The 26,369-nt window shown below is 47.4% G+C and overlaps 1 protein-coding gene across 7 annotated transcripts in view; it reads left to right on the plus strand.

The window, feature by feature from the left end:
- Nucleotides 1-26,369, plus strand: part of LOC141105568 (RRP12-like protein) — a 305,552-nt gene that overhangs the window by 29,406 nt on the left and 249,777 nt on the right. Inside the window, exons 1-4 of one of the 7 annotated variants that reach the window (XR_012235606.1) lie at nucleotides 4,408-4,753; nucleotides 8,293-8,382; nucleotides 22,102-22,151; nucleotides 25,850-26,015. The exons of 2 other annotated variants lie outside the window; for them this stretch is intronic. Coding sequence is in view for 4 of the 5 variants with exons in the window: in XM_073595468.1 (XP_073451569.1) it covers nucleotides 4,465-4,753; nucleotides 8,293-8,382; nucleotides 22,102-22,151 (429 nt within the window). In the remaining variant the exon portion in view is untranslated. Of the gene's footprint in view, nucleotides 1-4,407; nucleotides 4,754-8,292; nucleotides 8,383-22,101; nucleotides 22,152-25,849; nucleotides 26,016-26,369 lie in introns of those variants that run through there. 4 more of the 7 variants (XM_073595468.1, XM_073595467.1, XM_073595459.1 and 1 more) reach the window with 4 other exon arrangements.

Genomic DNA, 26,369 nt, shown 5'->3' on the forward strand with positions numbered 1-26,369 from the left:
TCTGTCCAGGCTGCTCCTCTCTATGGTGTCTCATCCATCGGCACAGCTCCCATAAATACAGCGGACTGCTGTTAACCACCCTCACCGATCGGCTGTCTTAAGCACACCGCGGGATACAGAAGGCCCCGCCCATTGCATGCTTCTATATGAAGTGGGCGGAGTCTCCCTTCATGAAGCCCAACTCCAAGTGACAATGGTGCAGAAGAGCTGACAGTTCAGTGAAGATTGTGGGAATGTGGTTGGTGTTGGCGGCTCTCCGATCATCCCACATCTATCTAGATATACTTTGTATCTATTTGACATTCTCTTGCTTTGTCAGTGTCAGACTAACATCAGAAATGTGTAGGTGGCTTCAGTCGGTCATTTATATTATCTACTTTCGGACCCCCCCCTGCCGTGTACTCCAGGTGGGTGGGCCGTACGGGCAAATCGGTGTACCGGTATGTCGCTGCCTGTTTCCAGGTTTTGGGATCACGCATGCGTGCCCACCCCCCCATCCCCCCACCCCCCCCATTTTTTCACCTTAATGCATAGGATGGATTAGGGTGAAAAAACACAAAGGTTTACAACCCCTTTAAGGCACACAACCCTTTGATTCACCCCCTAGATGTTAACCCCTTCCCAGCCAGTGTCATTAGTACAGTGACAGTGTATATTATTAGCACTGATCGCTGTATTAGTGTCACTGGTGATGTCAGTTAATCAATCCCCCCCCCAGCGTTGGTGTCAAATTGGCCGCCGCGCTCATTATAAGTCACTGATCACCACCATTACTAGCATAAAAAAAAATACATTAACCACTTGCCATCTGGCTCACGCAGAAATGCGTCGGCAAAGTGGCACGGGTGCACAAAACGACGTACCCGTACATCGCTGCTTCATCCGTGGCTAGCGGGAGTGCGCCCACGGACTCTATGTCCACCGGTGGCCTGCGATCGTGGCATGGAGGGGCAGAGAACGGGGAGATGCCTATGTTAAACAAGGCCTTTCCCTGTTCTGCCTAGCAACATGACAGAGATCTACTGCTCCCAGTGATCTGTCACGTTCTAGTGAGCCCACCCCCCCCTACAGTTAGAACACGCTGAGGGAACACATTTAACCCCCTTGATCGCCCCCCTAGTGTTTAACCCCTTCCCTGCCAGTGTCATTTACACAGGAATCAGTGCATTTTTATAGCACTAATCTCTGTATAAATGTCAATGGTCCCAAAATAGTGTCAAAAGTGTCTGATCTGTCCACCGCAATAACGCAGTTGTGATAAAACTTGCAGATCGCCGCCATTACTAATTAAAAAGATGAATATCCCCTATTTCATAGATGCGATAACTTTTGCGCAAACCAATTAATGTACGCTTACTTAATTATTTTTTTATTATTATATATATATATATATATATATATATATATATATATATATATATATATATATATATTATTTTTTTTTTTTTTTTTTTTTTTTTTTACCAAAAATATGTAGAAGAATACATATTGGCCCAAACTGTGGAAGAAATTTTAATTATTTTATTTATTTTTCATATATATTTTTGGGGGATATTTATTATAGCAAAAAAGTAAAAAATTGCTTTTTTTTTTTTTTCAAAATTGTCGCTCCCCTTTTTTTTTTTTTTTAAATGTTATTTTTTGCGGTATAAAAAAAAAAATCTGCAGAGTTGGTCAAATACCACTAAAAGAAAGCTCTATTTGTGGGGGGAAAAAAAGACGTTAATTTTGTATTGGGTACAACGTCTCACGACCGCGCAATTTTCAGTTAAAGCGACGCAGTGCCGAATCGCAAAAAAATAGCTTGGTCAGGAAAGGGGGTGAGATGGTTAAAATTCCTGTACATATCCCATAGTTTGTAGACTCTATAACATTCACACAAACCAATCAATATACACTTTCTGGGATTTAAAAAAAAAAATTTTTTTATTTATTTTTTTACAAAAGACATGAAGCAGAATACATTTTGGCCTAAATTTATGGATAAATTTGATTTTTCACATTTTTATTGGGGAAATGGTTCTGGTCTCAATTTATATGGTGTAGGAACACATTGCTTTTTAACGTGTTACTAGTGGGATTGTGGACCCTCTGGGCTGTCTGTGTGGTTGGTGGAGGTGTGAGATCTAAAACGGGCCGAGGCGCAGACTCTAAGGAGCGCCTGGTATTCACCAGATTTACAAGGGTTCATGGGCTTTGCTGCAGGTTGTGCCCCTTGTACATACCTGTGTCAGATGGCAGGTGACCAGGGAAAGAACCAGAATGAAATATGGGGTCACTCAAACACCGGACCAGGAACACGACCTGTTCATCAAGCACTGCATTGCAGTCCGAGTGCAGTTTAAAGTTTTACCAAACCCAGGACTCTGCATTCACTATATCTGATCTCCCCAGGACCCTGCATTCACTATATCTGATCTCCCCAGGACTCTGCATTCACTATAATTGGTGTCCCCAGGACCCTGCAGTCACTATATCTGATCTCCCCAGGAGCCTGCATTCACTATATCTGGTCTCCCCAGGACTCTGCATTCACTTTATCTGATCTCCCACAGTACACAGAACATGGAAATGCAATTATTTTAGTAAATATAAACTGTTAAATACCTTTTCTCATCAAACTGAGCATGTGCAGAGTGCCCCCCAAGGCTCTGTGCTATCAGCAGATGGATTGGGGACAGTGGAAGGAGAGGAGGACCAGAGAAGACAGGATCAAACAGCCTTTTTACATAATGCGGAGGAATAACCCCTTAGGTTACACAGTGAGTATAACAAGCGTGCTTTACCACATATACAGACTGATTGTACTGTTGTGGGTTTATTAACACTTTAAGTAAAGAGGTATATTTGGAGGCTGGACTGGGATTTGCCATGAAGCGAGCTTTATATTAATCAGCAGGTGAGATGTGGAGATGCTTTTACCTTCCAGCCCTGTATACAGCAAGGAGGTAAGACCAGACCATGTGTTTTGTAGAACTACAAGTGACAGAACGGCCTTGTCTCCGATCTGTGGAACTACAATGACCAGATCGGCTGCAGAGCTGATCAGTGACAGGCTATCTCACCCTAACAGATATAGTATGTGAACCTTCATTAAAGGCTTTCTTGATGCAGCTCCTGATGATCACAAAAAAAAAAAAAAAAATCCATTAAAGGTTATATATATTTATTACAAAACCTTTTAATAGGGAGACATTTTCATTTTACAGACAGTCTTTGTCTTGCAGTGTTGGGGTCTCATCCTCGGGGGGGATTTGGGGTTTTCAGAGGTTCCAGCGATGATACTTCTCCTCAGTGTGATCTCCATCAGAACATTATTCTTCCATATAAGAAGGACTTTTAATTGTCATCACTTGTCTTATAAAGGCTTTGATTGGATAGAAGGGACGCGGCTTAGAATCTTTCTTGGAAAGTACGTTGCGGATTAAGTGCGATATTATTTCAGATTCTCCCGATCTTCCATTATAGGGGTTTTAAACCTTCGTGGTTTTTTCCACCTTTTATCCATCCTATGCATTAAGGTGAAAAAACACCTGGCAGTGACCGGCCCCCAGCCCCCCCCCCGTTTTACTTACCTGGGCCCTGGAACTTGACCTGGCGGGGGCGCGCTGTCTCTCTGCCCGGGGTTCTCGGGTCTTGATTGGATAGATAGCAGCGCAGCCATTGGCTCCCCCTGCTGTCAACCAAATCCAATGACATGGAGGGGGGGGGGCCCCGAGTAATTTTATATATATATATGTCTCTGTCTCTCTCTCTCTCTATTTTATTTGGGTACAGCATTGCCTGATATAGATATATATATAATTAAATATTATTTGTACCCAAATAAAATTGATGTCCTTTTTTTCCTCTGCAAATAGAGCTAACTTTTTGGTGCGGTTTTTATTTTTTGCTCTCTAAACAAAAAAAGAGCGACAATTTTGGGGGGGAGGGGATATATATATATATATATATATATATATATATATATATAATTATTTTTTTTGCTATAAAACACATCCAATAATAAAAATAAATGTAAAAAAATCGAATTTCTTCATCAATTTAGGCCAATTTGTATTCTGCTACATATTTTTGGTAAAAAAAAAATCCCAATAAGTGTATATTGATTGGTTTGCGCGAAAGTTATAGCGCCTACAAACTATGGGATATATTCTTTTTTTTTTTTTTTTGTTTTAATGGCAGCGATCAGTGACTTATAGCGGGACTGCGATATTGTGGCGGATATATATCGTACACGAACTGACACTTTGTGGGAACCAGTGACACTAATACAGTGATAGGTGCTAAAAAATATGCACTGTCACTGTACTAATGACACTGGCTAGGAAGGGGGTAACTCCAGGGGCGATGTGTTCCTAGGGGAGTGCTTGCTAACTGTGTGTGTGTGTGTGTGGGGGGGGGAGGGTTCACTGTGGGAAAGCAGAGAGATTCGTGTTACTGCTTAGCAGGAAGACCAGATCCATGCCTTCCCTTGTCACGGATCGTCGTCCTGCCTGTCTCCCGAGCGATTGGCGGGTCCAGGGGGTCTCCGTGTCCGACCCGCTGATTGGCTCCCGCTGCATCCAATCACAGAGGGCAGAGCGTTACCAGCGCTGCGCCCCAGACCTGCAGAATCGCATACAGGAGGATGAGAAGAAGAGGAAGCAGCAGAAGAAGCGGACGCGGCAGATGAGCAGAGCCTGGCTGAAGGAAGGGGAGGGAGATGAACCTCTGAACTTCCTCGATGCCAACGCCGCGCAGAGAGTATTAGGTGAGTCAGTCTGCCATTTTTATTTTTTTCAGGCTGAACACTCGACACATAGTAAGCAAAGTCATTAGAACCCTTCTACAATGAGGCGATTTTCAGGCGTTTTAGCGCTAGAAATAGCGTCTGAAAACCGCCGCTCATTCATTTCATTGACTTTTTTCGCACTGGGGGCGGTGCGCTTGCGGGAGGTTGGGAAAAGTCGTGCAAGCTGCATCTTTGGGGCGGTTTGGGAGCGTTGTATACACCACTCCTGAAATACTACCCCCCCCCCCCCCGCCCATTGAAATGAATGGGCAGCCTGAAAAGCGATTTGGAAGTGCCGCAACACGGGCGCTTTTAACCCTTTCATCGGCCGATTGCGGGGGTTAAAAGCGCCCGCTAGTGGTAAAGCGCCGCTGAAACGACCTCTTCCTAACCCAACTATTGTGTGTGCTGAAGTCAAGCATTTTTATATTTTACAAACACACACAACGCAATCAGATTGATTAAAAATGAGTCGTTCAGTGCTTTGTGCGTTTGAGCTGTGAATAATGTCGCCACGGGGCGGGATAATCGCTGCAGTTCAGTGTTTAATTGGAAGGAGGTAGGGGGATGTAACTGTTGACACTCAGGACACACGCTGCAGGGGAGAGCCGTGTATATACAGCATGGCGGTTGCATTACATCAGGGGTGTCCAAACTTTTTTTTTTTTAAAGAGGGCCAGATATGATGAAGTAAACGTGCGTCAGGGCCGACCATTTTGCCTGACATTCTTTGAACCATTAAAATTAAATGCAAATGAATCCACCGCCCAACAAGATTTCTCTTGCATTTTGTGGCTGTGTGTGGTGAAGAGTCTAAGGATGAGCTCGGGGCGTGTTATTTGGATATACCGTATTTATTGGCGTGGAACACGCACTTTCACTTTAAGAGGGTAGTTTCAGGGAAAAAAAATGTAATTTTTAAATAAAGAACTGTGACGCAAAAATAGGGTCAGGGCCCATCTGCAGCCCCACCATTGCCAGGAATGCAGCCTCACCATTGGCATCAGTGCAGCCTGATCTATGCCCATCTGCAGCCTCGGAGAGGACAGGGAGGGGGGGAGGGGGGGGCGGGACGAGTTTACATACAGGAGAATCTCCTGTTTATTTGGTGGCCTTTTTAATACAAAGTCCCACCACCTGTGATGGACAGAACAGTCGTCCAATGGCAGCCCAGGAGACGGGACTTCCTATTACAGATGCTGCCGAGTAAACGGAGATAGATCTAGATAGATGGAGCGCTCTAGATAGAGGGATCTAGATGGAGAGCTCTAGATGGGGAGATGGAGGGATCTAGATGGAGAGCTCTAGATGGAGAGATGGAGAGCTCTAGATGGAGAGATGGAGGGATCTAGATGGAGAAATGGAGGGATCTAGATGGAGAGATGGAGGGATCTAGATGGAGAGATGAAGGGATCTAGATGGAGGGATCTAGATGGAGAGATGGAGGGATCTAGATGGAGAGATGGAGGGATCTAGATGGAGAGATGGAGGGATCTAGATGGAGAGATGGAGGAATCTAGATGGAGAGATGGAGGAATCTAGATGGAGAGATGGAGGAATCTAGATGGAGAGATGGAGGAATCTAGATGGAGAGATGGAGGAATCTAGATGGAGAGATGGAGGAATCTAGATGGAGAGATGGAGGAATCTAGATGGAGAGATGGAGGAATCTAGATGGAGAGTTGGAGAGCTCTAGATGGAGAGTTGGAGAGCTCTAGATGGAGAGTTGGAGAGCTCTAGATGGAAGGCTCTAGATGGAGGGCTCTAGATGGAGGGCTCTAGATGGAGAGCTCTAGATGGAGAGCTCTAGATGGAGAGCTCTAGATGGAGAGATGGAGGGATCTAGATGGAGAAATGGAGGGATCTAGATGGAGAGTTGGAGAGCTCTAGATGGAGAGTTGGAGAGCTCTAGATGGAGAGTTGGAGAGCTCTAGATGGAGAGTTGGAGAGCTCTAGATGGAGAGCTCTAGATGGAGGGCTCTAGATGGAGGGCTCTAGATGGAGAGCTCTAGATGGAGAGCTCTAGATGGAGAGATGGAGGGATCTAGATGGAGAGATGGAGGGATCTAGATGGAGAGATGGAGGGATCTAGATGGAGAGATGGAGGGATCTAGATGGAGAGATGGAGGGATCTAGATGGAGAGATGGAGGAATCTGGATGGAGGGATCTGGATGGAGAGATGGAGGGATCTAGATGGAGAGATGGAGGGATCTAGAGAGAGATGGGTCTAGAGAGAGATGGGTATATATATTAGAGCTGCATGATTCTGGCTAAAATGAGAATCACAATTTTTTTTGCTTAGAATAAAGATCACGATTCTCGCGGTGTAACATCTTCTTTCACATTATACAAAAAATATTGGGCTGACTTTACTGTTTCGTTTTTTTTTTTTAATTAATTTAAAGTGTATTTTTCAAAAAAAAAATTGTGTTCCAAAAACCGCTGCGCAAATATGGTGTGACATAAAATATTGCAACAACCACCATTTTATTCTCTAGGGTCTCTGCAAAAAAAAAAAAATCATGTTTTGGGTGCTCCAAGTAATTTTCTAGTAGAAAATGATTTTTACTTGTAAGCAACAAATGTCAGAAAGGGTTTGGTCTTTGAAGTGGCTAAACTTCCCTCATTTACACGCCGGAGTTCTTTCCTTTTGATAAAAGAACGAAAAGATACTTTTGTTTCTACTTATTCGCTGAAGATCGGGAAGATAAAAAGATCGCGATTTCGATTCTCAACGATTAATCGTGCAGCTCTAAAATATATATACCGGTGTGTGTGTGTATATGTATATATGAGAGAGAGAGAATCTTATATTATTCTTATAATTAATTAATTCTAACTCTAATTCTTATATTATTATACATCCTTATTGTTTTGGTATACAGGTGATGTATTTGGCCGCTGTGGCTATTGCCGGTATTTTGTGCCGCATTCCCTCCCCCCTCCCATACATATTATTATTATTATTATTATACAGGATTTATATAGCGCCGACAGTTTACGCAGCGCTTTACAACATTAGGGCAGACAGTACAAGTACAATACAATTCAATAAAGGAGGAATCAGAGGGCCCGGCTCGTTACATATTGACCTTGATAAAGGTTTTGCTGCCCAGTATGGCGGACGGTTTTGTTGTCTGTTATAAAAATACCCCAAAAAATGTCTAAAATAAAATCATTAAAAAATATATATATATATATATATATATATATATATATATATATATATATATATATATATATATATATATATATATATATATATATATATATATATATATATATATATATATATATATAATTATAATATTTGTGTGAGAGATTCATAATAGTGTAGCTGAGATCAGCAGAGAATTGGCCGTGTAGAGACGTCTTTGCTGAAAACGAGAACGTTGTGTAACTTCATAAACAGAGTGATTATCCACTTATTGAAGTGCGATCCGTATGAAGCCGCACAGATAATTGTTTTTATTAGAAGTAATGTGGAAAATCTGTCTTTTCATCTTTTGTACAACAGCCACAAAGCAGAGCCATGACTTCAGAGTCACATCGGACGGGCGGCTCATCATGGAGGACGGGGAAGCGGAAGAAGAAGAGAACTCACAAGGTTTGTGGTGTTCACCGATTGTTTCCAGGAAATGTACGACCCTCGGGAGCCGCAGCAAAGTGCTTATCGATGGTCTCCCTTCATGATTAGATCTTCTGTAATATTCTCCTGTGTTTCAGTAAGCTGGTCTGTGTATATACAGATGGGGCCCATCCACACAGCAATCCTTAACCTGCTGAGGAATTAGAAGTAGGAAATCAGCAAGTCTGTATTTTTTTTTTTGTGTGTTTATTTATTAATTAATTAATTTTATTTTTACACAATTTTTTTTATTAGATTTTTTTTTTTTTTTTTACACACTGACTAGAGCAATACAGTGCTACCATAGTAACATTGTACTACTCTGTGGAAGTGATCAGGAATTTTTTTATTTTTTTTTATTCATTGAAATTTTTTGTTTTATACCAGTGAATTTCATTGGTATAAGTAAATATCATTGGTATAAGCCAGTTTTCTCAACTCCAGTCCTCAAGGCGCCCCAACAGGTCATGTTTTCAGGCTTCCCATTATTTTGCACAGGTGATTTGATCAGTTTCACTGCCTTAGTAATTACCACAACCGTTTCATAAGAGGAAAATCCTGAAAACATGACCTGTTGGGGGCGCCTTGAGGACTGGAGCTGAGAAACACTGGTATAAGCAATCGTTTTTTATTGAATGAAACGCATTCCTTCAGTGTGCTTTGTTGTGATTGGTCCCCTGTCTGTACCATGTGAGCACTGTGACCAATCACAGCTAGCAACACAATTGTATACAATGGATGGCATGAAAGGAAGCCATCCATTGTTTACAACTGTCCTGTGATCTGCTGATTGGCCACAGTGATCACATGGTACAGAGCAGCGGGCTGGTACACTGATCAGTCCGATGGACACAGCCAGTGACGGATCACGCTGCAGTGCGGCCCCGCGTCATGTGACGTCCACCCGGATCAACAAAATGTCCCGCCTGGCCCGTCGTTTTGCTATAGGCTGGGCAGGAATCTGTTAAATATTGTATGCACTCCTGTAAAGCTTATTTTGTAGTATTAAAGTGGTTTTAAAAGTATAAAATGTAATCCCTGCATTAACCCCATGCACCCCGAGGATAAAACGAATCCTAATGCCTAAGCACAATTTTACAACTTTAAGGAAATATGTGGCTCGACCGCGCACTTTTGCTGCATGTCTAAATGAAGCCTTATTGATAATGCAACCCACCCAGAGACACCGAATCCAAATGAGACACCCACTTCCAGCACACAGACGCTGTCTGCATAGCACTGTGTATTCTGCTATTGAAGGCCCGCTCCTTAAAGTGGTTAAAGTGTATTTTGTTCCAAAAAATTTGCGTTTACTGTGCAAATACAGTGTGACCATAAAATATTGAATGACAGCCATTTTATTCTCTAGGGTCTCTGCTAAATAAATATATATATATATATATATATATATATATATATATATATATATATATATATATACAGTGGGGACGGAAAGTATTCAGTATTCACTCTTTGTTATATTGCAGCCATTTGTTAAAACCATTTAAGTTCATTTTTTTCCTCATTAATGTACACACAACATCCCATATTGTACACACAGCCCCCCATATTGTACACACATCACCCCATATTGTACACACAGCACCCCATATTGTACACACAGCACCCCATATTGTACACACAGCCCCCCATATTGTACACACAGCCCCCCATATTGTACACACAGCACCCCATATTGTACACACAGCACCCCATATTGTACACACAGCACCCCCCATATTGTACACACAGCACCCCATATTGTACACACAGCACCCCCCATATTGTACACACAGCCCCCCATATTGTACACACAGCACCCCCCATATTGTACACACAGCCCCCCCATATTGTACACACAGCACCCCATATTGTACACACAGCACCCCATATTGTACACACAGCACCCCATATTGTACACACAGCACCCCATATTGTACACACAGCCCCCCATATTGTACACACAGCCCCCCATATTGTACACACAGCCCCCCATATTGTACACACAGCCTCCCATATTGTACACACAGCACCCCATATTGTACACACAGCCCCCCATATTGTACACACAGCCCCCCATATTGTACACACAGCCTCCCATATTGTACACACAGCACCCCATATTGTACACACAGCACCCCATATTGTACACACAGCCCCTCATATTGTACACACAGCACTCCATATTGTACACACAGCCCCTCATATTGTACACACAGCACCCCATATTGTACACACAGCACCCCATATTGTACACACAGCACCCCATATTGTACACACAGCACCCCATATTGTACACACAGCCCCCCATATTGTACACACAGCACCCCATATTGTACACACAGCCCCCCATATTGTACACACAGCACCCCATATTGTACACACAGCCCCCCATATTGTACACACAGCACCCCATATTGTACACACAGCCCCCCATATTGTACACACAGCCCCCCATATTGTACACACAGCCCCCCATATTGTACACACAGCCCCCCATATTGTACACACAGCCCCCCATATTATACACACAGCCCCCCATATTGTACACACAGCACCCCATATTGTACACACAGCACCCCATATTGTACACACAGCCCCTCATATTGACAGAAAAACACAGAATTGTTGACATTTTTGCAGATTTATTAAAAAAGAAAAACTGAAATATCACATGGTCCTAAGTATTCAGACCCTTTGCTCAGTATTTAGTAGAAGCCCCTTTTGATGAGTCTTTTTGGGAAAGATGCAACAAGTTTTTCACACCTGGATTTGGGGATCCTCGGCCATTCCTCCTTGCAGATCCTCTCCAGTTCTGTCAGGTTGGATGGTAAACGGAAATGGACAGCACCTGAGTTAAATATATGAGTGTCACAGCAAAGGGTCTGAATTTAAGGGGGTCTGAATACATATATATATATATATACCAGGATAGAACTTTTTGGCCTTAATTCTAAGCGGTATGTGTGGAGAAAATCAGGCACTGCTCATCACCTGTCCAATACAGTCCCAACAGTGAAGCATGGTGGTGACAGCATCATGCTGTGGGGGTGTTTTTCATCTGCAGGGACAGGACAACTGGTTGCAATCAAGGGAAAGATGAATGCGGCCAAGTACAGGGATATCCTGGACGAAAACCTTCTCCAGAGTGCTCAGGACCTCAGACTGGGCCGCAGGTTTACCTTCCAACAAGACAATGATCCTAACCACAGAGCTAAAATAACGGAGTGGCTTCACAACAACTCCGTGACTGTTCTTGAATGGCCCAGCCAGAGCCCTGACTTAAACCCAATTGAGCATCTCTGGAGAGACCTAAAAATGGCCGCCCACCAACGTTTACCATCCCCCCCCTGACAGAACTGGAGAGGATCTGCAAGGAGGAATGGCAGAGGATCCCCAAATCCAGGTGTGAAAAACTTGTTGTATCTTTCCCAAAAAGACTCATCAAAAGGGGCTTCTACTAAATACTGAGCAAAGGGTCTGAATACTTAGGACCATGTGATATTTCAGTTTTTCTTTTTTAATAAATCTGCAAAAATGTCAACAATTCTGTGTTTTTCTGTCAATATGGGGTGCTGTGTGTACAATATGGGGGGCTGTGTGTACAATATGAGGTGTTGTGTGTACAATATGGGGGGCTGTGTGTACAATATGAGGTGCTGTGTGTACAATATGAGGTGCTGTGTGTACAATATGAGGTGCTGTGTGTACAATATGGGGTGCTGTGTGTACAATATGAGGTGCTGTGTGTACAATATGGGGTGCTGTGTGTATAATATGAGGTGCTGTGTGTACAATATGGGGTGCTGTGTGTACAATATGGGGGGCTGTGTGTACAATATGAGGTGCTGTGTGTACAATATGGGGTGCTGTGTGTACAATATGGGGGGCTGTGTGTACAATATGGAGTGCTGTGTGTATAATATGAGGTGCTGTGTGTACAATATGGGGTGCTGTGTGTACAATATGGAGTGCTGTGTGTATAATATGAGGTGCTGTGTGTACAATATGGGGGAGCTGTGTGTACAATATGGGGTGCTGTGTGTACAATATGGGGGGCTGTGTGTACAATATGAGGTGCTGTGTGTACAATATGGGGGGCTGTGTGTACAATATGGGGTGCTGTGTGTACAATATGGGGTGCTGTGTGTACAATATGGGGGGCTGTGTGTACAATATGGGGGGCTGTGTGTACAATATGGAGTGCTGTGTGTATAATATGAGGTGCTGTGTGTACAATATGGGGGAGCTGTGTGTACAATATGGGGTGCTGTGTGTACAATATGGGGGGCTGTGTGTACAATATGAGGTGCTGTGTGTACAATATGGGGGGCTGTGTGTACAATATGGGGTGCTGTGTGTACAATATGGGGTGCTGTGTGTACAATATGGGGGGCTGTGTGTACAATATGGGGTGCTGTGTGTACAATATGGGGGGCTGTGTGTACAATATGAGGTGCTGTGTGTACAATATGGGGTGCTGTGTGTACAATATGGGGTGCTGTGTGTACAATATGGGGGGCTGTGTGTACAATATGGGGTGCTGTGTGTATAATATGGGGGGCTGTGTGTACAATATGGGGTGCTGTGTGTACAATATGGGGTGCAGGGCCGGACTGGGAATAAAAACCAGCCCTGGAAATAAATTCATACCAGCCCCATAGTATTTTTATACCAGCCCAACCGCATAATGTCGTTATTTTCTTGTTCACAAAAGGGAAAACCATGCATTTTAAAGCACATTTGAAGAGTGTATTATATATAGACATGGAATTTACAAATAGCAGCAATTTTTTTCAAGGCAAAAATCATGGCATTTACTGGCACATTTTTTATTGACACTGCAAAAAAAAGGTGCCGTAAATGGCAGTTTTCAGTGCAAATATCAATATTTAAGCTATAAACTGCTATTAGCAATGTGTTAAGTTAAACAAAAGTCAAAAACCATATTTCTCCTCTTACATGAAAGTCAGATTAATATAACCCAACACAAAGTTCCCCCATATATCAGGAGGATTCCCCTTTACAGTGCAAGGGAACTCTGATATAAAGGGGAACATGGCAGATCATGATCTAAGCGGGAACTCTGATATAAAAGGGGGGCACTGGTGACCAGAGACCCCACTTATATCACTTATATCAGAGTCCATTGCTTTCCCCTTTACATCAGAGTTCCCCCTTGCACTGTAAGGTGGAATCCTGTAAATGTAAAGGGGAACTCTGGGAATGTGGGGAGGACTCTGGTGACCAGAGAGTACCTTCCGCAGAAAGAAAACACTAAAGTAAGGGGGTTTACTGATATAAGGGGTAAACCTTTATATCAGTGCCCCCTTACAATATTGTATTGACCCCCCCCCTCTCAGGCTGGCCCACTGTCACTGACCTCCTCTCAGGTGCACCTTACAGGGATCAGTCAGTCGGCTCCAGCTCGGTGGCTCTGGTTTTATCCCATAGTTTCCTCTCCACAGTCAACACATGTCTGACTTCTCCCATGACCCCCATCCCTGCGCCACTCCCACTCTTGACTCCACTCCAGACGTGATATAAGACAAGAGATGGTCAGAGGCTGTGGATGGTACAGGAGAGGTCAGAGGCTGCGGATGGTACAGGAGAGGTCAGAGGCTGCGGATGGTACAGGAGAGGTCAGAGGCTGTGGATGGTACAGGAGAGGTCAGAGGCTGTGGATGGTACAGGAGAGGTCAGAGGCTGTGGATGGTACAGGGGAGGTCAGAGGCTGTGGATGGTACAGGGGAGGTCAGAGGCTGTGGATGGTACAGGAGAGGTCAGAGGCTGCGGATGGTACAGGGGGGGTCAGAGGCTGCGGATGGTACAGGGGGGGTCAGAGGCTGCGGATGGTACAGGGGGGGTCAGAGGCTGCGGATGGTACAGGGGGGGTCAGAGGCTGCGGATGGTACAGGGGGGGTCAGAGGCTGCGGATGGTACAGGGGGGGTCAGAGGCTGCGGATGGTACAGAGGAGGTCAGAGGCTGTGGAGGGGATGACAGGAGGGGTTAGAGGCTGCGGGGGGGGAGGACAGGAGAGGTCAGGGGCTGCGGATGGTACAGGGGAGGTCAGAGGCTGTGGAGGGGAAAACAGGAGATCAGAGGCTGCGGGGGGGACAACAGGAGATCAGAGGCTGCGGAGGGGACGACAGGAGAGGTCAGAGGCTGCGGAGGGGACGACAGGAGAGGTCAGAGGCTGCGGAGGGGATGACAGGAGGGGTCAGAGGCTGCGGGGAGGATTACAGGAGGGGTCAGAGGCTGCGGAGGGGATGACAGGAGGGGTCAGAGGCTGCGGGGGGGATGACAGGAGGGGTCAGAGGCTGCGGGGGGGACAACAGGAGATCAGAGGCTGCAGAGGGGACGACAGGAGAGGTCAGAGGCTGCGGAGGGGATGACAGGAGGGGTCAGAGGCTGCGGAGGGGATGACAGGAGGGGTCAGAGGCTGTGGGGGGATGACAGGAGGTCAGAGGCTGCAGGGGGATGACAGGAGGTCAGAGGCTGCAGGGGGATGACAGGAGGTCAGAGGCTGCAGGGGGATGACAGGAGGTCAGAGGCTGCAGGGGGGGGACAGGAGGTCAGAGGCTGCAGGGGGGGACAGGAGGTCAGAGGCTGCGGAGGGGAGGGGGGCGGACAGGAGGCCAGAGGCTGCGGGGGGGACAGGAGGCCAGAGGCTGCGTGGGGGACAGGAGGCCAGAGGCTGCGTGGGGGACAGGAGGTCAGAGGCTGCAGGGGGATGACAGGAGGTCAGAGGCTGTGGAGGGGAAGACAGGAGGTCAGAGGCTGCGGAGGGGAGGGGGGCAGACAGGAGGTCAGAGGCTGCAGGGGGGGGCAGGAGGTCAGAGGCTGCAGGGGGGTGACAGGAGGTCAGAGGCTGCGGGGGGGATGACAGGAGGTCAGAGGCTGCAGGGGGGATGACAGGAGGTCAGAGGCTGCGGGGGGGGGACAGGAGGTCATAGGCTGCGGGGGGGGGGGGACAGGAGGTCAGAGGCTGCAGGGGGGGGCAGGAGGTCAGAGGCTGCGGGGGGGGGATGACAGGAGGTCAGAGGCTGCAGGGGGGGGACAGGAGGTCAGAGGCTGCAGGGGGTCAGAGGCTGCAGGGGGGGGCAGGAGGTCAGAGGCTGCAGGGGGGGGCAGGAGGTCAGAGGCTGCAGGGGGGGCAGGAGGTCAGAGGCTGCAGGGGGGGGCAAGAGGTCAGAGGCTGCAGGGGGGGCAGGAGGTCAGAGGCTGCAGGGGGGGCAGGAGGTCAGAGGCTGCAGTGGGGGCAGGAGGTCAGAGGCTGCAGGGGTGGGCAGGAGGTCAGAGGCTGCAGGGGTGGGCAGGAGGTCAGAGGCTGCAGGGTTGGGCAGGAGGTCAGAGGCTACAGGGGTGGGCAGGAGGTCAGAGGCTGTAGGGGGGGCAGGAGGTCAGAGGCTGCAGGGTTGGGCAGGAGGTCAGAGGCTGCAGGGGGCGCAGGAGGTCAGAGGCTGCAGTGGGGGCAGGAGGTCAGAGGCTGCAGGGGTGGGCAGGAGGTCAGAGGCTGCAGGGGGGGCAGGAGGTCAGAGGCTGCAGGGGTGGGCAGGAGGTCAGAGGCTGTAGGGGGGGCAGGAGGTCAGAGGCTGTAGGGGGAGCAGGAGGTCAGAGGCTGCAGGGGGGGTAGGAGGAAGAGGCCACCAGACGAGTACTCACTGGGGTACTTTTAAAAATGGCGCCGCTCGGCGCCATCGTGTCACTGCGCATGCGCCCGCATTTCTGAGAATTGCCGAGTGTGTACGGACTTTCCCGAGCACGGCTAGCTCGGGAAAGCCCGTACACACTTCCGAGAATAGCGCATGCGCAGTTGCATGTCAGCCTGGCGGCCCCGCAGCCATATTTCGTTCAGGCGCCGCAGCCCTCACAGCGGCACCAGGGGCAGCCAGACAGCCGGCCCACCGGGGGATTTCCCGGTATCCCGGTAGGCCAGTCCGGCCCTGATGGGGTGCTGTGTGTACAATATGGGGTGATGTGTGTACAATATGGGGGGCTGTGTGTACAATATGGGGTGCTGTGTGTACAATATGGGGGGCTGTGTGTACAATATGGGGGGCTGTGTGTACAATATGGGGGGCTGTGTGTACAATATGGGGTGCTGTGTGTACAATATGGGGGGCTGTGTGTACAATATGGGGTGCTGTGTGTACAATATGGGGTGCTGTGTGTACAATATGGGGTGCTGTGTGTACAATATGGGGTGCTGTGTGTACAATATGGGGTGTTGTGTGTACAATATGGGGTGTTGTGTGTACAATATGGGGTGCTGTGTGTACAATATGGGGGGCTGTGTGTACAATATGGGGTGCTGTGTGTACAATATGAGGTGCTGTGTGTACAATATGGAGTGCTGTGTGTACAATATGGAGTGCTGTGTGTACAATATGGGGTGCTGTGTGTATAATATGAGGTGCTGTGTGTACAATATGGGGTGCTGTGTGTATAATATGAGGTGCTGTGTGTACAATATGGAGTGCTGTGTGTACAATATGAGGGGCTGTGTGTACAATATGGGGTGCTGTGTGTACAATATGGAGTGCTGTGTGTACAATATGGGGTGCTGTGTGTATAATATGAGGTGCTGTGTGTACAATATGGGGTGCTGTGTGTACAATATGGGGTGCTGTGTGTACAATATGGGGTGCTGTGTGTACAATATGAGGTGCTGTGTATACAATATGGGGTGCTGTGTGTACAATATGAGGTGCTGTGTCTACAATATGGGGGGCTGTGTGTACAATATGGGGTGTTGTGTGTACAATATGGGGTGCTGTGTGTACAATATGAGGTGCTGTGTCTACAATATGGGGGGCTGTGTGTACAATATGAGGTGCTGTGTGTACAATATGGGGTGCTGTGTGTACAATATGGGGGGCTGTGTGTACAATATGGGGGGCTGTGTGTACAATATGAGGTGCTGTGTGTACAATATGGGGTGCTGTGTGTATAATATGAGGTGCTGTGTGTACAATATGGGGTGCTGTGTGTACAATATGGGGGGCTGTGTGTACAATATGAGGTGCTGTGTGTACAATATGGGGGGCTGTGTGTACAATATGGGGTGCTGTGTGTACAATATGGGGTGCTGTGTGTACAATATGGGGGGCTGTGTGTACAATATGGGGTGCTGTGTGTACAATATGGGGGGCTGTGTGTACAATATGAGGTGCTGTGTGTACAATATGGGGTGCTGTGTGTACAATATGGGGTGCTGTGTGTACAATATGGGGTGCTGTGTGTACAATATGAGGTGCTGTGTGTACAATATGGGGTGCTGTGTGTACAATATGGGGTGCTGTGTGTACAATATGGGGTGCTGTGTGTACAATATGGGGTGCTGTGTGTACAATATGGGGTGTTGTGTGTACAATATGGGGTGCTGTGTGTACAATATGGGGTGCTGTGTGTACAATATGGGGTGCTGTGTGTACAATATGGGGGGCTGTGTGTATAATATGGGGGGCTGTGTGTACAATATGGGGTGCTGTGTGTACAATATGGGGTGCTGTGTGTACAATATGGGGTGCTGTGTGTACAATATGGGGTGCTGTGTGTACAATATGGGGTGCTGTGTGTACAATATGGGGTGCTGTGTGTACAATATGGGGTGCTGTGTGTACAATATGAGGTGCTGTGTGTACAATATGGGGTGCTGTGTGTATAATATGGGGGGCTGTGTGTACAATATGGGGTGCTGTGTGTACAATATGGGGTGCAGGGCCGGACTGGGAATAAAAACCAGCCCTGGAAATAAATTCATACCAGCCCCATAGTATTTTTATACCAGCCCAACCGCATAATGTCGTTATTTTCTTGTTCACAAAAGGGAAAACCATGCATTTTAAAGCACATTTGAAGAGTGTATTATATATAGACATGGAATTTACAAATAGCAGCAATTTTTTTCAAGGCAAAAATCATGGCATTTACTGGCACATTTTTTATTGACACTGCAAAAAAAAGGTGCCGTAAATGGCAGTTTTCAGTGCAAATATCAATATTTAAGCTATAAACTGCTATTAGCAATGTGTTAAGTTAAACAAAAGTCAAAAACCATATTTCTCCTCTTACATGAAAGTCAGATTAATATAACCCAACACAAAGTTCCCCCATATATCAGGAGGATTCCCCTTTACAGTGCAAGGGAACTCTGATATAAAGGGGAACATGGCAGATCATGATCTAAGCGGGAACTCTGATATAAAAGGGGGGCACTGGTGACCAGAGACCCCACTTATATCACTTATATCAGAGTCCATTGCTTTCCCCTTTACATCAGAGTTCCCCCTTGCACTGTAAGGTGGAATCCTGTAAATGTAAAGGGGAACTCTGGGAATGTGGGGAGGACTCTGGTGACCAGAGAGTACCTTCCGCAGAAAGAAAACACTAAAGTAAGGGGGTTTACTGATATAAGGGGTAAACCTTTATATCAGTGCCCCCTTACAATATTGTATTGACCCCCCCCCTCTCAGGCTGGCCCACTGTCACTGACCTCCTCTCAGGTGCACCTTACAGGGATCAGTCAGTCGGCTCCAGCTCGGTGGCTCTGGTTTTATCCCATAGTTTCCTCTCCACAGTCAACACATGTCTGACTTCTCCCATGACCCCCATCCCTGCGCCACTCCCACTCTTGACTCCACTCCAGACGTGATATAAGACAAGAGATGGTCAGAGGCTGCGAATGGTACAGGAGAGGTCAGAGGCTGTGGATGGTACAGGAGAGGTCAGAGGCTGTGGATGGTACAGGAGAGGTCAGAGGCTGCAGGGGGGGGCAGGAGGTCAGAGGCTGCAGGGGGGTGACAGGAGGTCAGAGGCTGCGGGGGGGATGACAGGAGGTCAGAGGCTGCGGGGGGGGGACAGGAGGTCAGAGGCTGCGGGGGGGGGACAGGAGGTCAGAGGCTGCGGGGGGGGGGACAGGAGGTCAGAGGCTGCAGGGGGGGGGCAGGAGGTCAGAGGCTGCGGGGGGGGATGACAGGAGGTCAGAGGCTGCAGGGGGGGACAGGAGGTCAGAGGCTGCAGGGGGTCAGAGGCTGCAGGGGGGGGCAGGAGGTCAGAGGCTGCAGGGGGGGGCAGGAGGTCAGAGGCTGCAGGGGGGGGCAGGAGGTCAGAGGCTGCAGGAGGTCAGAGGCTGCAGGGGGGGGCAAGAGGTCAGAGGCTGCAGGGGGGGCAGGAGGTCAGAGGCTGCAGTGGGGGCAGGAGGTCAGAGGCTGCAGGGGTGGGCAGGAGGTCAGAGGCTGTAGGGGGGGCAGGAGGTCAGAGGCTGCAGGGTTGGGCAGGAGGTCAGAGGCTGCAGGGTTGGGCAGGAGGTCAGAGGCTGCAGGGTTGGGCAGGAGGTCAGAGGCTGCAGGGGTGGGCAGGAGGTCAGAGGCTGTAGGGGGGGCAGGAGGTCAGAGGCTGCAGGGTTGGGCAGGAGGTCAGAGGCTGCAGGGGGCGCAGGAGGTCAGAGGCTGCAGTGGGGGCAGGAGGTCAGAGGCTGCAGGGGTGGGCAGGAGGTCAGAGGCTGCAGGGGGGGCAGGAGGTCAGAGGCTGCAGGGGGGGCAGGAGGTCAGAGGCTGCAGGGGTGGGCAGGAGGTCAGAGGCTGTAGGGGGGGCAGGAGGTCAGAGGCTGTAGGGGGGGCAGGAGGTCAGAGGCTGCAGGGTTGGGCAGGAGGTCAGAGGCTGCAGTGGGGGCAGGAGGTCAGAGGCTGCAGTGGGGGCAGGAGGTCAGAGGCTGCATGGGGGGGCAGGAGGTCAGAGGCTGCAGGGGGGGCAGGAGGTCAGAGGCTGCAGGGGGGGGTAGGAGGAAGAGGCCACCAGACGAGTACTCACTGGGGTACTTTTAAAAATGGCGCCGCTCGGCGCCATGGTGTCACTGCGCATGCGCCCGCATTTCCGAGAATTGCCGAGTGTGTACGGACTTTCCCGAGCACGGCTAGCTCGGGAAAGCCCGTACACACTTCCGAGAATAGCGCATGCGCAGTTGCATGTCAGCCTGGCGGCCCCGCAGCCATATTTCGTTCAGGCGCCGCAGCCCTCACAGCGGCACCAGGGGCAGCCAGACAGCCGGCCCACCGGGGGATTTCCCGGTATCCCGGTAGGCCAGTCCGGCCCTGATGGGGTGCTGTGTGTACAATATGGAGTGCTGTGTGTACAATATGGGGGGCTGTGTGTACAATATGGGGGGCTGTGTGTACAATATGGGTGTGTATTGCTAGAGTGTTTTTTTTTTGGGGGGGGTAAATGATCAGCACAGGGCCAATCAGAGGGTCAGGGGTCCTGCAGCCTGATAGGACAGTCAGAGGAGAATGAAAACTCCTCCTACAAGCTATAACCAGACACTGATAGAAGTCACACGACTGCTATATACTGCTGATGAGAAAAGGTATTTAGCAGTTTATATTTACTAAAATAATTGCATTTCCATGTTCTGTGTACTGTGAGAGATCAAATATAGTGAATGCAGAGTCCTGGGGAGACCAGATATAGTGACTGCAGACTCCTGGGGAGATCAGATATAGTGACTGCAGACTCCTGGGGAGATCAGATATAGTGAATGCATACTCCTGGGGAGACCAGATATAGTGAGTGCAGGCTCCTGGGGAGACCAGATATAGTGAGTGCAGGCTCCTGGGGAGACCAGATATAGTGAGTGCAGGCTCCTGGGGAGACCAGATATAGTGAGTGCAGAGTCCTGGGGAGATCAGATATAGTGACTGCACAGTCCTGGGGAGACCAGATATAGTGAATGCAGGCTCCTGGGGAGAGCAGATATAGTGAATGCAGAGTCCTGGGGAGATCAGATATAGTGACTGCACAGTCCTGGGGAGACCAGATATAGTGAATGCAGGCTCCTGGGGAGAGCAGATATAGTGAATGCAGAGTCCTGGGGACACCAGATATAGTGAATGCAGGCTCCTGGGGAGATCAGATATAGTGACTACAGGGTCCTGGGGAGAGCAGATATATTGAGTGCAGGCTCCTAGAGAGACCAGATATAGTGACTGCAGAGTCCTGGGGAGATCAGATATAGTGAATGCAGAGTCCTGGGGAGAGCAGATATAGTGAATGCAGGCTCCTGGAGAGACCAGATATAGTGAATGCAGGCTCCTGGGGAGAGCAGATATAGGGAATGCAGGCTCCTGGGGAGACCAGATATAGGGAATGCAGGCTCCTGGAGAGACCAGATATAGGGAATGCAGGCTCCTGGAGAGACCAGATATAGGGACTGCAGGCTCCTGGGGAGACCAGATATAGGGAATGCAGGCTCCTGGAGAGACCAGATATAGGGAATGCAGGCTCCTGGAGAGACCAGATATAGGGACTGCAGAGTCCTGGGGAGAGCAGATATAGTGACTGCAGGCTCCCGGGGAGATCAGATATATCCCCCTACCGACAACAACAATGGGGCACTATTCCTCCTACTTGACCACACACTATTTTTTATTTTATTTTTCTTCTTCTTCTACTGGCCCCCTAAAGTCTGAAGGACTGTAGACTGGTCCTTTGTTTAGGAAGTTTGGAGATTCCACAGAATCCTCATTGAGAATATCTCACATAGAGATTGTGTAATAAAACGTATTCATGTAATATCATTTCTTATTCTTGCACACCGAAAAATTTCATAATAAAAACGGTTTAACAAATCCCGATGGTATCCAGCTGAAGGTGGTGTGATGATGGACGATGTTCTCAGTCTCTGTTCATGTTTACAGGTGTGGATGAGGAGATGGCGGATCTCATGAAAGAAGTCGGACTTCGCACTGTAAGTTTCCATCTTTAAAGGCAAACCGGAGTTTTTTTTGTTTGTTTTTTGTTTTTTGAGTAATTTTAATATTTAGTGTTTGTAACTCGATCATTTTATACATTTTTTTTTTATATTGTATAAAGTCACTATTTTATGAAAGATGCAGCACACACAATGCTTCCAGCACGGCCTTCATCTACAGATGGGGAGGGAAGGGTGAGAATCCCGCTGGACTCCGATGTCCCGTTTGGTGAAATATAACAAAAATGAAATATTCATATTTTTAATCTGAAGTCCAGGAATTCAGCAACTTTGCAAAAAGTGAAGACACACTATTTGTTCCCCCAACACTTCATTTCCCTGACATGTGGCGGCTGTACCATGTACTTGTATGGGAGAGTCTCCTGTGTTGTGTGTTGTCCCTGGTGTTCCTGCCAGTCCCTCTGCTTTCCTATTAAAAACTGACCACACTAAGCAGGAGAGCACACTGTGGTCAGTTCTCTAGCAATGCTGGGAACTCAGTGTGCTCTCCTTCAATGATCATGCTCAGTGTGCTGCTGTTTCTCCCCCCAGGTCTTTTGGCAGCTGAGAACAGAGGGAACGTAATCACTAAAAAAAAAAAAAAAAAAAAGATAAAAAAGGTATTTGTTTTATATCTTTGCAAAAGTGTTTTGCCTTCATTTCCATTTTAAACTGAATTAGTTGTTTTACAAGGTGACTGTTTACAATCACTTTAAAGGGGTTGTAACCCCTCGTGTTTTTTTTACCTTAATGCATTATGCATCCTCTATGCATTAAGGTGAAAAACCTCCTGGCATGCAGTAGAACCGCCCCCCCCCCCCCCCCCATTTTACTTACCTGAACCCGGTCTTTTTCGCCCCGGGGACGAGCACACCAGCTCTAGCCGGTGTCTCGGGTCCTGATTGGGTATATTGGTAGCAGCGCAGCCATTGGCTCCCGCTGCTGTCAATTAAATGACCGGGGGGTGGGGCTGAGTCCCGCTGTCTGTGTCAATAGACGCAGCAGTAAGACTCAGAAGCGCGCCGACGCGGTTTTCCTGGAGGAGACCGCTTCTCCGACGGGGCACTCGAGAAGAGGAGGAGCCAGGAGCGCCGCTGAGGGACCCCAGAAGAGGAGGATCGGGGCCACTCTGTGCAAAACCAAATGCACAGAGGAGGTAAGTTTTTTTTGTTTTTTTTTTTTTTTTTTTACATGTTTAAAAAAAAAAAAAAAAAAAAAAGGTTAGTAACCCTTTAAGGGCCGGTTCACACCACATGCACTGCAGTGCATTTTTTTTTTTTCTACATCAAAAAACGCATGGGAAGTAGGTTCTATGGTTTTCAGTGGCATAGTTCACACCAGTGCTTGTAGTCCCAGTGCGTTCCAGAAATAAAAGTAGAACATGCTGCATTTTGACTGTACTGGAACGCTGTAAAACGCACCAAAAATGCACTGGAACACACATGTCCTTAAGGTTAATAAAAGAGGGGGGGGGGGTGCACTGGACTGCATCAAAAACGCGCATGCAGAAAAGCATCTGGAACGCATCTGGACTGCGTATTTATGGTGTGAACTGGCCCTAAAAAAATAGGGGGGAAAATGCACTAAACTGCTTCAAAAACGCACCAAAAATGCATCAAATACAGCATGTTCTACTTTCTTTTTTTTTTTTTTTTTTTTTGTGGAACGCAATGAAACTCCAAGCACTGGTGTGAACTATGCTATTGAAAACCATATAACCTTCTTTCCATGCGTTTTTGATGCATAAAAAATCGCACTGGACTGCATGTGGTGTGAACCGGCCCTTAAGTCCAATTAGGTGCATGTCATCTCCAGGACTCATCTCTGGTACTTCTATGTGACGGGTTTATTGCACTCCCCAGAGGACACACTCAGGCTGTGAGAGTAGAGAAGAACACACAGCAGCTGTGGCTGCCCCTCCCCCTCCGCTTCCCATTCTCTGAAGCCTTTGTATTTGTGAATGAGTTCATATACAAAGGCTTCTATGAATGTGCAGGAGGAGGGGAGGGGGGCGGCAGACATGTTTAGTTCCAGTGTTCTATAAGAAGCTGCGCTAAAGTTATTTAAAAGTCCATATAAATGACATCAAGGGGATTTCTCCAATTCCTTATTCAAAATGAAAATGAAAACACCACCACCGTGCACTTCTAAGCAGTAGTGACAATCCACCCTAGTAGTAGAGCCTGCTTACCAGATGGCAAGCATAAAAGGGCAAGTGGCTTTAACCTAGCCAAGGCCTTTTAGCTTGCTGCCACTCCGGGTGTTCCTATGGGGGGTAAATCTCCAGGCTCCCTTAGGTTTGTCCACGTGTCACCATTCAGCACGAATAACACAGATGACTGTTAACACGGGACTTTCAACTCCCACCCAGAATGTGCTTCGTGTCTGGACAAATGTAGCTCCTTATTAGCAGAATAAATCGCATATGGTAAGGTCAGTTACATACAGCTAACAGCTGTGATCTCCTAACACGCCAATAAGGATGAGCTCCGGCGTGTTCGCATGCTGCACGTGCCGATCCCGCCAGGAAGTCGGCACGGCGCAGCGCTAATCACAGGCAGTGAGACATTTCCCGATGTGTGGCTGCAGAGCTCGGGAAATGTCTCACTGCCTGTGATTAGCGCTGCGCCGTGCCGACTTCCTGGCGGGATCGGCATGTGCAGCATGCGAACACGCCGGAGCTCATCCTTACACGCCAACAGTGTACACACAGCACTGCTCGTCACTGGCTCCTCCCGACCGGTTTCATCACTAGACACGTGACTTTTTTCCACCTTTGAAAAAGTCACGTGTCTAGTGATGAAACCGGTCGGGAGGAGCCAGTGACGAGCAGTGCTGTGTGTACACTGTTGGCGTGTTAGGAGATCACAGCTGTTAGCTGTATGTAACTGACCTTACCATATGCGATTTATTCTGCTAATAAGGAGCTACATTTGTCCAGACACGAAGCACATTCTGGGTGGGAGTTGAAAGTCCCGTGTTAACAGTCATCTGTGTTATTCGTGCTGAATGGTGACACGTGGACAAACCTAAGGGAGCCTGGAGATTTACCCCCCATAGGAACACCCGGAGCGGCAGCAAGCTAAAAGGCCTTGGCTAGGTTAAAGCCACTTGCCCTTTTATGCTTGCCATCTGGTAAGCAGGCTCTACTACTAGGGTGGATTGTCACTACTGCTTAGAAGTGCACGGTGGTGGTGTTTTCATTTTCATTTTGAATAAGGAATTGGAGAAATCCCCTTGATGTCATTTATATGGACTTTTAAATAACTTTAGCGCAGCTTCTTATAGAACTCTAGATTTTGGTGTGATCGCACTATATGCTGCTGCTTAGATGCTTTTATGTTAGCGCGGTTCTTTCCCTATATATAATGTTTAGTTCCAGTGCTCTTGAGGGAGCTGAGACCACCTCGGAGCTCCGGAGTTTATCTTCCTGGAGGACTCTAAACCTGTCAGATACCAATAATAGAGATCAGTCTATGGGGTGGCAGGCACCTCCTTGGACTTGGACTCACGGCATTACCTGCAGTTTTTACAAAGTAGCTGAATTTCTGGAGTTCAGTTTTAAATATTTCCTGTTTACCTGACTAAGAAGGATTTTAAAAAGTATCTAGAGCCCAACAAGAGATGATTCTTTAAGCTGACATCCTCGTGTAAATAATTATCACTTTGATTTGACGCTCTCCATTGATCTGCAGATCAGTTTTTTGTTGAGTAGCGGAATTCTGCAATTATAGAGATTCAATAGATGACGCCCAGGAGGATCACCAACCCAACAATTATCTTCCTCTCTGCTCACATCAGGACTGTCTCTCCGTTACTAAGAATACATGTCTGTCATCTGTTGTACAGAATGTTATAGAGGTGAACTATCTTTATTTATAGGATATTTGGGTATATACTGTATAAAGTATCTATGTGATCGGCTCAATACAAATAATGTCAATGACAGGTTATACAGTGCATCCTGAAAGTATTCACAGCGCTTCACTTTTTCCACATTTTGTTACGTTACAGCCTTTTTCCAAAATGGATTAAATTCATTATTCTCCTCAAAATTCTACAAACAATCCCCCATAATGACAACGTAAAAAAAGAAGTTTGTTTGAAATCTCTGCAAATTTATTAAAAATAAAAACCCCAAAAAATCCCATGTACATAAGTATCACAGGCTCCTCCCATGTACATAAGTATCACAGGCTCCTCCCATGTACATAA

The sequence above is a fragment of the Aquarana catesbeiana genome, linkage group LG08, assembly GCF_042186555.1.
Source record: "Aquarana catesbeiana isolate 2022-GZ linkage group LG08, ASM4218655v1, whole genome shotgun sequence".
NCBI classification, from domain to species: domain Eukaryota; kingdom Metazoa; phylum Chordata; class Amphibia; order Anura; family Ranidae; genus Aquarana; species Aquarana catesbeiana.